The 13,580-nt window shown below is 38.3% G+C and overlaps 1 protein-coding gene across 5 annotated transcripts in view; it reads left to right on the forward strand.

Moving 5' to 3' along the window:
* csk (C-terminal Src kinase) overlaps positions 1-13,580 on the forward strand; it is a 106,341-nt gene that overhangs the window by 66,412 nt on the left and 26,349 nt on the right. For all 5 annotated transcript variants that reach the window (XM_052042668.1, XM_052042670.1, XM_052042667.1 and 2 more), the window contains 3 exons: positions 6,649-6,736; positions 9,474-9,587; positions 12,428-12,540. In XM_052042668.1, coding sequence (XP_051898628.1) covers positions 6,722-6,736; positions 9,474-9,587; positions 12,428-12,540 — 242 coding nt within the window. In that variant the 5' untranslated portion in view covers positions 6,649-6,721. The remainder of the gene's footprint in view (positions 1-6,648; positions 6,737-9,473; positions 9,588-12,427; positions 12,541-13,580) is intronic.

Raw genomic sequence — 13,580 nt, forward strand, 5'->3', positions numbered from 1 at the left:
GTTAGAAACAATATTGGTCTGTAATTGGTATGGGTGAATAGCATAGTCCATGAACTGATCTTTTGAATTTCCTTTGCAACCTTTGTAAAGATTAAGTTCATTCACAACCTGGCAAAGTGGTACATTAACTCAGACAGTGGAAATAAATGTTAGACCAATAAATGGTCAACAGGTTACTGCAGGGCAATGCACAAACCTTAACTAATAACCTTGAGAAGCAAAGGACTGCACAGATGCTGGAATCTAGATGAAAAACAAGATGATGCTGGCGGAACTCAGCAGGTCAGGCAGCAGCTGTGGAGGTAAGCAGGCGGTCAACGTTTTGGGTCAGGACCCTTCTTCAAGACTGATGACCTTGAGATTTGCAGTTGCTTAAACACTGACTTTGTAGGTTTGAATGCATTTTACTCTTGTATTTCTTGAAGATTTTTTTCTCAAATGTTTCTTGTAACACTATGATCAAAATTTTCTTTGTGTGAGAAAGATCCCAGTAAGCAAGGATAAAGGTGTGACATTAGACCAGAAGACCTTGCTATTAAAGGCCCATAATAGCAAATTAATGTCTGCTTTATGGGTACACAAAGCACAACAGTTTTCACCAAAAATGAGGAGGGAAGATTTAAGAGTGGACTAAAGCATGTTCCAAGACTGCTTTTAAGGAAGAAATGTAGAGGGCAGAACTTTAGAATATTTGCTGGACGCATGGGTGACACTGGGGTGAAGCATATGGGGAGTGCAAGAGAGGCACAAACTGAAAATAATGCAGTTGTCAATGTGTTGTCAAGCAGTGTAAGTTTTAGGAAGAGGGTGAGGGTCACCAAGGGGTTTGGGTAAATAGATGTGATGTAATGAAGGGATATGAACATCAAGTAAAATTTTGAATCTGTTCATCTGTACAGAATAGCTGGTCCAGGTTAATGTGTTTACCAACACAGGATGGCATTGTTATGTTACATGCTGCAAAATTGCAATCTTGTGTCCAAATGAATTAATGCCTATTGATTTTTTTAAAAATTAATATCTAATTTTGTAAGAGGGACCAAACAAAAGTGAACCAATATCTGTAGTTTTGTTTGTAGTTAACCCATTATGCACCTTTATAACTGAAAATTTAATACCCTCACTTTAGTGTTTTGCTTAACATAAACATCAGTGAAATTCCCAAATGGTGTAATTCAGCAGACCATGGGTTTTCAAAAATTCACAGTAAAAATATTGCAAATTCCACTTATTTTGTGAGATTCGACACGAGCTGAAGATTGTCCTCTGTGTGAAATTGTGATTCTCTGGGTTTGTCATGGTGGGAAAATGCAAAATGGAGAATGGAAAATTGAAATTTGTTGTATTCATCTTCTGCCTTGGTATTTCTGGAGACAGCTGTTTTTATTTGGATGCCTTTTTGCTAAGCCTGATCCTGGTTCTTTCTTGTAAAATATTCTGAGCTAAATCTTCTATTTTTTTTCCAGACGTGCAAACAACAATATTTTGCTGCTTACAATCACAATTTTGAGTTTGAGGCTTGAGCATTCGGTTTAAAGGGTTAAACAAACAGTAGTATTGCATACACCAGATGGTGCCACTTCAGTGTCTTAACAAGCTTTGATTAATGAGCTTTAAATACTTGATCTGTATCAGGAATTTCTTTTAACACTTCGTATAAACAAAATATTACTATTTTCTAAGATAAAATAGTCTGAGAATGTAGAAACATAGATTGGAGTAGACATTTTGATGGTTGGAACCTACTCTGCTGATCAATACCATTGTGGCTGATTCTCTATCTTAATACCATATTCCTGCACTCTCCCCATAACCCTTGATGCCTTTTATGTGTCTAGAAACTTAACTAACTCATGCATTTGACAACTCAGCTTCTATGCTCTCCGTGCTAACAAATTCCACAGGTTTACCATCCTGTGGATGAAGACATTTCTCTGCCTCGGCCCTAAATATCTCGCCCTGAAATTTGAGACTAACCATGTTCTAGACAATTTGGTCAGAGAAACCGTCATCCTCCCTGCATCTAGTCTATCTAGCCGTAGCCCTGCCAGATTTGGTACATTTCAGTTATATTCCCTCATTCTTGTTCATTCTCGTGGACACAAACCAAGTTGACCTAATCTCTCCTCATATGGCCATCCCAGGAATCAGTCTGGTGAACCTTTGTTGTACTCCTGTAGAGCAAATATCTTGGTCAAAGAAATAGAACTGCACACAGTACTCCAAGTGTGGAACTATTAGGTTAATTTGCATTTGCTTGATATTTGAACTTTTCAATTTTTTTGAGACACCAGAAGACAGTTAGTTGGTATAGCTTAGTGCTGATATATGGATGTTTTTCTAAATATATGGTCAGTAGTCTTTTCCGCATGAAATTTATTGTTAGCTTTTCATTGTTAAAGGTTCCTGAAACTAGCTGACTCCTGTTAGGGGTGAGATTTTCTCTGCATGGTCAAAGGTTGGAAATGCTTCACTTTTCTCTTGCTGTCTGCAATAATGGATGGTTTTGGAATTTGGAGCAAATACAAGGCTGGTGGTGCATGATGTTGAATTGCCCTCCTTCCATTTTCCAAATGTGTATGGCAGAGTTAAGGGTGGGGTTCGTAGGAGGCCATTATGTTTAAATAATGGATTAAAAAATGAAGAAAGGCAGGTTGGGTAGAATAACTTGGGTGTTTCTCAGGTGTTTTTCCACAGTTAGTCTGGGGTAGACTTGGAGAATGAAATACAGAACAGGAAACGGGCAACAATGTAGGTGCTGGAGTTGGATTATAAGCCCAAATAGAAGTATGTTTGAATCTGGGTCTCCAAGACTATTGGGTTAAATTTAATATAATGAACCAGAACTGAAGGCTATCTACCAACCCAGTGATGACCATTCACTGTTCTGGATTCATTGCGAATATGCTAAGATCAGCCTAGGTTCTCAATGTTGAAGCCCTGTATTGAATGGGCACAGGACATTGTAATGCTGTCAAGTGGTGGGGAACATGGGGGGTATAACAGAAGCCAACTTAGCTGACTGTCAAAAATGTTTCTGACTTTCAAAAATTTATTTTTAAATTAAATCTCCTAAACAACAATTAAAAAAAACATTGTAATGGAACTGGTAATCCAATAAGTATGTCCATCGGCTTATACTTGGTATATCCACGTCTTAAAGGATGCTCATCCATTGAGAAGAACCGACTTGTGCCACGTCACCAGTTGGGAATTGCTTAAACTCCATGAAGAGTTCAGTCTCATGGTACATTTGGGAAATTATCAGTAAAGTTTGACCAGCAAGTTAGGGATATGAGCAGGGATGTCAGTCTTTATGATACTTGCACAGAGTAATACTGGCAAATAACACCAACACTTCTACTTTCTGTCACCCCTTGTTTCCCAACTCTCTCTCAACCTTGCAGAAATAATCTGTTTATGCCATTATTTCTGTCTATATTCTGTCTGTTTGTATAAGTTATTCTAACAGTGATATTGTTAGCAATGAAAGTTTGTTTATAATTGCAGGCAGTGTTTGACCTTCCATGGGATCAGAAGGAAGTATCTCTGCAATCAGTGTAGGGAGCAGATTGTTTGGGTTGATAAGTGTTCCACAGTACAGTTTGCAATTGCTGGCCAGATGCATTTTGTGGGTTTGCTTCCATTTATCTTGAGGTAATAATACAAAGAGGTACTACTCCTTCAGGCAAGGTTTAGAATTGAAAGATGCAACATGGAAACAGGCCCTTCAGTCAACCAAGTCCACACTGACCATCAACCATTCATTTACACTCGTCCTACATTGATCCCATGCTTTACTCCCCTACATTTCCATCAACTCCCCACCCCTCCCCAAGACTGTTCCACTCATACAGCCATCTACTCACCTACACCACTCACCTACCAACTTGCACGTCTTTGGGATGTGGGAGGAAACTGGAACATCTGGAGGAAACCCATGTGGTCACAGAAAAAAAAACTAGCACTTTGATGTAAGAGTGCAAGTTTGTGGGTAGTTTACCACGTACCAGGCAATGGTTTCAGGGCACCTCAGTGTACAGTGAAACACCATTAATCTCGCATACTCAAGACTTTGCTGGACTAACAGATTTTTTGGATTATTGAATGTTATATTAATGCTCATATTTTAATTCACTATTTTTAGATGTTGTCCAGTGGTATAATAAATTTTTCTGTCAACCCACTGAATTTCAAGGGACTGCTGGAAACAACCCAGTAGGTGAAAAGGAACCAGAGTCCCAGTGTATCAAAGGGAACTGGGGCCCTGGTGTGCCAGATACCAAACCATTGGGATTTCTGAACAATAGAATCAGATCATCAGTTTTACTGTAGAACTCTTGTCAATGATCTTTTACCTTTTCTCACCTTGTGTATTGTTATTGATCCAAAATATTCTTCACCCACAGATGTTGCCTGACCTGTTGAATATTGTTTTAATTCTGATTTTTAGTATCTTAGTAAGTTGCTTGTGCAAGAGTCTGGTTGCATCACTTCGTCTAAAGTTTGAACCAAATTTCAAGCAAGTGTAGATTGCTAACAAAACAATCCTCTCAGTTCTTTCCTGAACTTCAGAATAAAAATCACCTTCCAACTTCTGTTAGCCACCTTCCAAATGATTCTCAATATAGCGATTCCCTTCAGGCAAGTAGTATAAATATTGGTAAAATACACACTAAAACATGAATGATCTTCCACCTAAATGATCCCAAGGGAAAAGATGAGAATAATGTTGTAGAAGGCTGGCGTGACTTGTATTTGAGATTTTATCCAAAAGTTAAACACTTGTTTTGGGAAGGATTGACCATCTGTGTCCAACATTTCATTATATTACAGTCCCCTTAAATGATGATATGGATTCTTGACTACAAAATCTACCTCATCATGGCCTTGCTCCTTATTGTCTGCCTGCACTGTACCTTCTTTGTGACTGTAACACTATATTCTACATTCTATTATTGCTTTCCTCTTGTACTACCTCAGTGTACTAATGTGATGAAATGATCTGCATGGATGGCATGCAAAACTGAGTTTTTCACTACACCTTGGTACATGTAGCAATAATAAACCAACTTACCAATATTAGCAGCAAGATAATATCAGTTTAAGAAAAGCAAACTTATCAGACCATCAGTTTAAAATCTCATGAATGAAATATAAGCCAATTGGAGCTTTGCTACATTCGGTAGAAAGATAGTTTCCACAAATATCAATAGATTTAGTGCACTGACTTTTTATTTGTGCAGTTTCATGAAGCCACTTTGAATGCTGATGATGATGCTTGAACCATGGTTTATTGGAGGATTAGGCACAATTCTGATCTCCAACGTGCAGTTTGAAAATTGTGTACGAGTAAAAAGGGAATAAAAACATTGCAGATTTGCGTGATCCAAGGTGTTTTAAAAACAATTGCTTCTTGTAGTGAAAGTAGTTTTCAAGGGCATTATTGGTTGGTAATATAACTGGTTTTGTAAAGGTAGATGGAGAGTTGACAGACCAACTTTAATAGGGATTATTAGCCAGGCTGACTGATGTAGAACTTGCATTATTAATCGATGTTACATTTCACCATGTTAATTGAGCAGGAGGAATGTTAGCCATGTTGGGATTCTAATGCTGCCTTCCTGTGTTCATTGCTAACCAGCTATTGAAGTAAAAGCACTTTTTGTGTTTTCTTGTGGGGAAGACCAAAACAACAGATATCCGTATAAGCCACGCAATAAGAAATTAAGTGGGGATTTCAGAAGGAACTTTACTCAAATACTGGAGCAAATGTGGCACAGTTTCATTTTGAGGGAAGCTGGATAAATGAGAGAATTAAATAGAAGGCTATTCCCAGAGAGAAGGATTGGAAACTGGAATGGTGCATGGACATTGGGGAGGGTAGCTCTTATTGCTTTGAAGTCTGTTTTACTATCTTGTTTCTGTAGTGCTTGGTGTTAATACCTCTCCTGTGGAACCTGGTTTTATTGTCTACTTAACACATTCAAAAGTCCCTTTTCTGTGGCAGGGCTTTCAAAGTTTGCATTTGTGATTCATATTTTGGCACTTGTCCAATAGTTTCTGGTTGAATAGCTTTATATATTTTGCACGTTTTAGCACATAGTTTGATTTTCCAATCTCTGGCAGAAGTGGGAGCAAAAGTTCATTCTTTTACTGGACAGAAAATTAGTGTGTGAATTGTAAAAACAAAATTTAAAGTTCTGTGAAAGGAAAATGGCCATTGAACTGGGAGTTACAAGTGGGAAGTCATTTGAGTAATGTCCAGGAAACAATGGTTCTCGACACGTGCGCCTAGGTGCTGCATCAAGTTACTTCCCACTTCTAACTCCCAGTTCAACAACCACTTTTCCTTATCATCGCCGTACTTTTTAAATAGCAATAATTACTTCAATGGGGGAAGAAATGAGCTTGTAATTTAGAGTTGATTAAATGTGGACATGATTCATCAAAAAGGGACAATCTTAATTATAAGACAACCTGTGCTTTCATATCTTGTGCAGAAATGTTTGTTTAAAGAGTAGTGAAGGCTTGTGTTTCTAACCATTATTGGCTGGCATTTGAGCTTTGGTTCACACAATAGGTTCCGACAGATTGTTAAAAATGCATTTGAAATTTTTTATAACCACTTTTTTCCCCGTGATGCAGGTCTGATGGTACCAAGCAAACGTTGAACCATTGTGAGGCTTCCGACCCACAGTAACTCTTGCAAAAGTGCAACATGTCACAACCACAGGTAAAAGGATCTCTACTATTGGTTTAAATGTTCTTAGTTTTTTTTCTCTGCAGTTAAAGATTTGCATATGAGGATGTTGACTGTGTGCACAAAGTTAAAGAGGACAAGGATGGAAGTCTGTTTTATGATTAATGAGAAACAAGCTGCTTTGTGACAAATTTTCATAACCATGCACACACGAAGGAAGAAAGTCATGTAAAGCATAAGCAGTATGTTGATTGTTACCACTAAAAGCTTTCATCCATATTAGTTGATGCAAGGGATATTTCTAAATGTTGCTGCTCTATCTTAAGGGAACCTATAGTGATGCATAATGTTGTTTTCTATTTCCCCATATATTTTCATTCACCAATTTATAGCATGAGGATACTGTTAATTGCTGGTTATTTTGTTGCTGCTGGGTACAACTTGTACATTTTCTGAATCCATTTTATTTTCCTGCTTTATGTTCCATGTAGTGACATGCTCAGTAGCAACATCTATAAAAACGTGGTGTTCATGATGTTGGAGAATGAGTTCCAGCTGCTTTTTTTCTCTGGTCAATTTTGCATAAAGTTACAGGCATTTACCTTGTAATGTTTTAATAGTTGTTGCATGCCCTGTTATTAACCCTTAGCAGTAAGTATATGCATCTGGGTACACTTGCCAGTGGCATTTATGGATTGATGTATTCCTGCACCCATGTGTTTGACATGATTAGTTAATTTCCTATGACTGTCCATTCTATTCTCTGAAGTGTGATTTAGAAGCCATTTAAATGTTGTCTTTGTTTCTCCTATTTGCATATTGGAAGCTGAGGAAAAGGTTTGGGAAAGTATTTAAAGGAAAAGTTGCATTAAAGGACAAAAAGGGAAAAAGCAAGCAGTAATTCTATCGATGCTGAGTCTCTGTACTAATGCTGGTTCCACACTGGAACAGGTGGAAGAAACTTAGCCAATTGAAATGAGGTGACTCAAGACCATGAATCCCATTGCTCCATATCTTCCTAAATATCAGAAAACATTGTGTATCTTTTGGATAACGGTGTTTGATATAAAATTATCAACTGACCTGGCAGGAATTACCAGTCGTGGGAAAGCTTCCAAATTTCCAGTCTTAAGTGTTTCTTCACTCTTGAAAATCTAACTTGTCCAAGACTAAATTAGCAGGAACAGTTCCTTTTTGATCTACCTTTTTGTTTACCTTTAGAATATTGAAAATCTAAAAATGGCTCTATTGTCTAAATTTTGTGGGATACAACCATAGTTTATCTTGCTTCTTGTAGTTTAACCCATGGCATGTATTTTTCTGGTTAATCTGACATTGACATTATTCTGGACCCATGCATCTTTCTCAAAAGGTTATTGCTCTCAATAAGGGTGCTTTTTATAACCATAGTATAAACTTTAGAAGTCTGAATATAAAGTTATGTTCCTGTATTTTCTGTACCAGTCCATAATTTCTTAAGGTCTGAGCGCCAAGTCTCTTGGGGTGCTGCAAATGTACAGAATCAACTAATATGGGAAGGGCTTAATCTTTGGACACAAGTTATAGTTATTGCAAAGAGCAACTGTTTATAAAATTTGAAAGTATCAAGGATTTGTTGCTTCATAAATTAAGTGCTAAAATCTACTGCCTTCAATGGGACATAAGGTTCAGTGGGCCATATGTTTGGGGGAAACACTGAAAATTTACATTGGAATGGAAATTAAGTAATGCTCAAAAAATGTATTGTGTATAAATTACGATAATGGGCTGGCGCACCATCATGTTGCTTTTAAGTGCTGGTGAAAACTCTGATCCACACAAAGGAAAAAGTAGTTTAGAGTGTACATATTAATATTGAAGACTGGATTTGCATTTTGCTGTTGGGACAAGCATGCCTGTTACAAAGCAATTTGGACATGAGAACATTGAAGGATGCCTAATACACAATGAGGTTCTGGCTTGGTGTCCACTCATCCAGATTTGATTTGTTTGAGTATGGAGGGCTGAGTGAGCTGACCACAAGTCCCAAGAGACCTCGTATGAGGTGGAATGGGGTTCATGAGGCAAGTAGGCCCGAGGGAGTCCATCTGAGGTTCATTACCTTCCCCCCCCTCCCCAACCCACAATCCCCATGTCCTGAAGGCTTTTAACCTTTTTAACAGTTCGCCACAGTCAAAGACTTTTAAATATCAATTGAATTTAAAAATTATTTATATGCACTTTTAATAAATTTAGTTTAACACTCGTATATTAAGTGATAGTTATAAACGTTAAATTCAGTCTGTATTGTCTGTACCCTATCTCACACTTTTTCTATCTCTTTATCATTGCAACTTGAAATATTTGATTTCTAATGTTTCATCATCCTGATAAAAGGTCAAAACATTAATTCCATATCTCTCTACAGATGCTGCTTGTCCTCTATTTCCAGTATTTTCACTTCATTTTAGATCTCCATCTGCACCTTTAGATTAGCATCTGCATTTTGTTTTAGCATTCTTGCCTTGGGCTTTGTTGCCCATATGGATAAGCGGTGGTAAAAGACCTAAATGCAGTCTAATTGTGTCAAGTTAGATTTTTAAATACGCATGGGAAGATCACATTGGCCGTTGTATCATAGAACTGCTGGATTTGGTAAAGTCTGCTTTTGCGATTAAATGATGCATTTTCTTAAAATGCTACTACTGAAATAAATTTATTATCAACTTATGAAGAAAAATTTGAAGTGCTGAAACCTTTATGATCACTTGTACCCTTTTTTCTTTTGCAGACAATATGGGCATCAGGCACAGAGTGTATAGCCAAATACAATTTCAGTGGCAGTGCAGAACAGGACCTTCCATTTAACAAGGGTGATGTTCTCACTATTATATCAGTTACCAAGGTAATAGCATTCATCATTGCTTCCATGGAAACGGTGAAATCCTAATCTACAGAGTCATTAATCTTCAGTGATTACCCAATGTTTGTTACCTACGAAGTTCTTTTGGCAAATTTTAAGTGTTGTGTTTGACTGAGATTGTAAAATGATGTAAAGTATTTGCTTTGATTAAGTGCCATTCTTATACTTGTGTTGCACTTCAGACCACCTCCCTTCAAATCATGAGCAATAAAGAAAATGAGCAGATTAGTCTCAATGATTTAATATCCAAAATGATTTTCAAGATGTATTTTGTATTTATTAATTCAAATTGTGTGCTTTTGGAACAAATATCAATTCACGCCCTCTTTGTGATTGAACTTGGTGGTGTACAATTCCCACTGCAGTAGTGAACAGATTATTATCACTTCAAGTGACTGTGGATTGGTGATGGAAGGGAACATTCACAATGAACAGGATGTCAGTTTAGTCTGTTTTTTGAATAAGCTTTTTATTCTCCAGTATTTAAAATAAAATGGTTTCTAATGCTAAATTTTGAGTAAAGTTGAACTTTATGAAATTGCCAAACGTGTACCGTTTTATTTGCTTCTCATTGTTTATTTTGGGATATCCTGCCTTTACCAATTGTGTGACATTGAGGAGTAGCTTCCAGACCCAACCCTTTGGCTAATGTGAAGTGCAATAGTGATTTTGAGATGCAATAATTGTTTAGGTGAGTTGAGGTGCCACCTGTGACAGCTTGTGTTGTCAACTAGTTTTTGTTTCGAGTCCACATTACGTTGCATTAATAGAATCATAGAACAGTACAGCACAATACAGGCCCTTCGGCCCACAATGTTGTGCCGACCTTTAAACCTTGCCTAAGACTAAGCCCTTCCTACCACATATTCCTCGATTTTAAATTCCTCCATATGCCTGTCCAGCAATCTCTTGAATTTGACCAATGTACCTGCCTCCACCACCACTCCAGGCAGTGCGTTCCAACCACTGTCTGGGTAAAAAACCTTCCTCTGATATCTCCCTTGCTTAACACCCATTACTTTAAGGCCATGCCCTCTTGTATTGAGCATTGGTGCCCTGGGAAAGAGGCACTGGCTGTCCACGCTATCTATTCCTCTTAATATTTTGTATACCTCTTATCATGTCTCCTCTCATCCTCCTTCTCTCCAAAGAGTAAAGCCCTAGCTCCCTTAGTCTCTCCTCATAATGCATACTCTCTAAACCAGGCAGCATCCTGGGAAATCTCCTCTGCACCCTTTCCAACGCTTCCACATCCTTCCTATAATGAGGCGACCAGAATTGGACACAGTACTCCAAGTGTGGCCTAACCAGAGTCTTTCAGAGCTGCATCGTTACCACGCGGCTCTTAAACTCGATCCCACAATTTATGAATGCTAACGTCCCATAAGCTTTCTTAACTACCCTATCCACCTGTGAGGCAACTTTCAGTGATCTGTGGATATGAACCCCCAGATCCCTCTGCTCCTCCACTCTGCCCAGAATCCTGCCATTAACTTTGTATTCTGCCCTGGAGCTTGTCCTTCCAAAGTGTACCACCTCACACTTCTCCAGATTGAACTCTATCTGCCACTTCTCAGCCCAGCTCTGCATCCTATCAATGTCCCTCTGCAATCTTCGACAATCCTCTACACTATCCACAACACCACCAACCTTTGTGTCGTCTGCAAACTTGCTAACCCACCCTTCTACCCCCTCATCTAAGTCATTAATAAAAATCACAAAAAGCAGAGGTCCCAGAACCGATCCTTGTGGGACACTGCTAGTCACAGCTCTCCAATCTGAATGCACTCCCTCCACCACAACCCTCTGCTTTCTACAGGCAAGCCAATTCTAGATCCACATGGCCAAGCTTCCCTGGATCCCATGCCCTCTGACCTTCTGAAGAAGCCTACCATGTGGAACCTTGTCAAATGCCTTACTAAAATCCATGTAGACCACATCTACTGCACTAACCTCATCAATCTGCCTGGTCACCTCCTCAAAAAACACTGTCAGGCTTGTGAGACACGATCTGTCCTTCACAAAGTCATGCTGGCTGTCCCCAATCAGACCACGATTCACTAAATGCTCGTAGATCCTATCTCTAAGAATCCTTTCCAACAGCTTGCCCACCACAGACGTAAGTCTCACTCATCTATAATTCCCTGGACTATCCCTACTACCTTTTTTTGAATAATAGGACAACATTAATTGGTAGTCTCCAAGGATAACTAAAGCAAGAATTCAAAACCTTATGCTACAATAGTGGTACTTTCAAGTTCGGAGGCTTTGAGTAGAATAGTGCAAGATCTGATTATAGAAGCATTGAATATTAATGTTAGGTTTAATATGGTCAAGAAAGTAAATTTCCACATTGTGGCTATTCTCCAATTCAAAATGATGCCTGCATATTCAGAAGCTCATCTACCAACTTGGAACTCAAACTTTGGGGATGTCTATTGGAAGAACGTTGTCAAAACTTAGTGGCTATTCACTACTTCTGTATCACCATCTTGAACTTTGAATAGTAATACTCGTTTGCATTCTTTGGAGGAAATGAAATCTTGGTGCATGAAAGACAAACCTGAAAAGGGAATTGATATCTTTATGACCAGCGCTAATTTCTGTTTTTCAATGCAGTTTGTGGGGTTATTCTATTAATAACCATATTCCAAAATACAAAGAATTTATCAAGATGAAATATTTGTATTACCAACATCTGTACAGTTTTCTTCAGATGATTGTGTGTATTGTGCATATGCAAAGAATGAAATTCTGCACATCTTGTGTCCATGTTCCAATGACCTAGGCTTAAATTGGCTCTTGTAATTTTCCTTTTCTAGGATCCAAACTGGTACAAAGCAAAAAGCAAAATTGGTAAAGAGGGAATTATCCCTGCAAACTATGTCCAGAAGAGAGAAGGGGTCAAATCTGGTGCCAAGCTTAGCCTTATGCCGTAAGTAGATGGTTTGGTGTGGCCTTGTAACCACAGACTGTAGAATACAAATATTAATATGAAATGGGCACCTGTCATCCCGCTGTGTTCTCTCTCTTCAAAATTGAGGGCAAAGATGCAAATGGGGGGAGGGGGAGAGAAGGAGGAGGAGTTACTCTTTGGAAACATTTAAACCAGTGCTCTTAATTCAGGAGCCTTGTGTCCTAATTGTATACATTGATCATTTTATTTCATTTTGTGTTAAACCAAAGCAACCATCCCTGGAATGTTCAATTCAACAAAGATATTAGCTGGTTCACATCTGTGTGGAATTTGTCCCTTTTGAATCAATGCAATGACCTCCATCTAATCTTGGCCGTCTTTAATTTCTGATGTGCTTACTGTCTGGGATCACTATTGGATCACTTAATTATAACAAAATAGTCCTGTTAAGTAGTGAAATGGAGTATAACAAAGGCACAAAAGATGGAAATATTTTTCCAAAGTGATTCTGTATTGTGATTGCAAGCTCCTTCCAGAAGCTAGATTTTGTACATCAGAGGCTGACCAGGTCTGTTTGCTGCCCTGTCTTCCATCTTGGCATTGCCAGTATTTTATAAATTGGTGTAAGCGCAGAAGACAGTTATAATGATGCCGAAAGTGAGGTTAATTTTCTTTAGGTGGAAAAGATTTCTCTTAGGCTGTTGATCTCAATTGCTTTAGATTTATTTGCTGAGACAGCTGTAACCTTTTCCATGAATTAATATTTGGCCCAAAATTCTCAGTTGTATTATTTTCTGTTTATCACTTGTGGAAGTAAGTTTAACAAATATACTGTTTTTAACAAATAAACAATCATCATGATAGCTTTTCACTGCAGGGGCCTTGCTGGTATTTCTGATTTATTCTTCAGCAATTATTACTCACTGACGGGATCTTGACGTAATGCATCCAGAATTAGTGCTTGCTAGATGACTGCCTGTACCAGCTCCTTGGTGCATGTTCAATCATGTCTGGGGTTTGGAGAAGACATTTGTGGGGAGCAGCTATTCAAAGCCAGA

This window comes from Pristis pectinata, chromosome 32 (genome assembly GCF_009764475.1).
Source record: "Pristis pectinata isolate sPriPec2 chromosome 32, sPriPec2.1.pri, whole genome shotgun sequence".
Lineage (NCBI taxonomy): Eukaryota > Metazoa > Chordata > Chondrichthyes > Rhinopristiformes > Pristidae > Pristis > Pristis pectinata.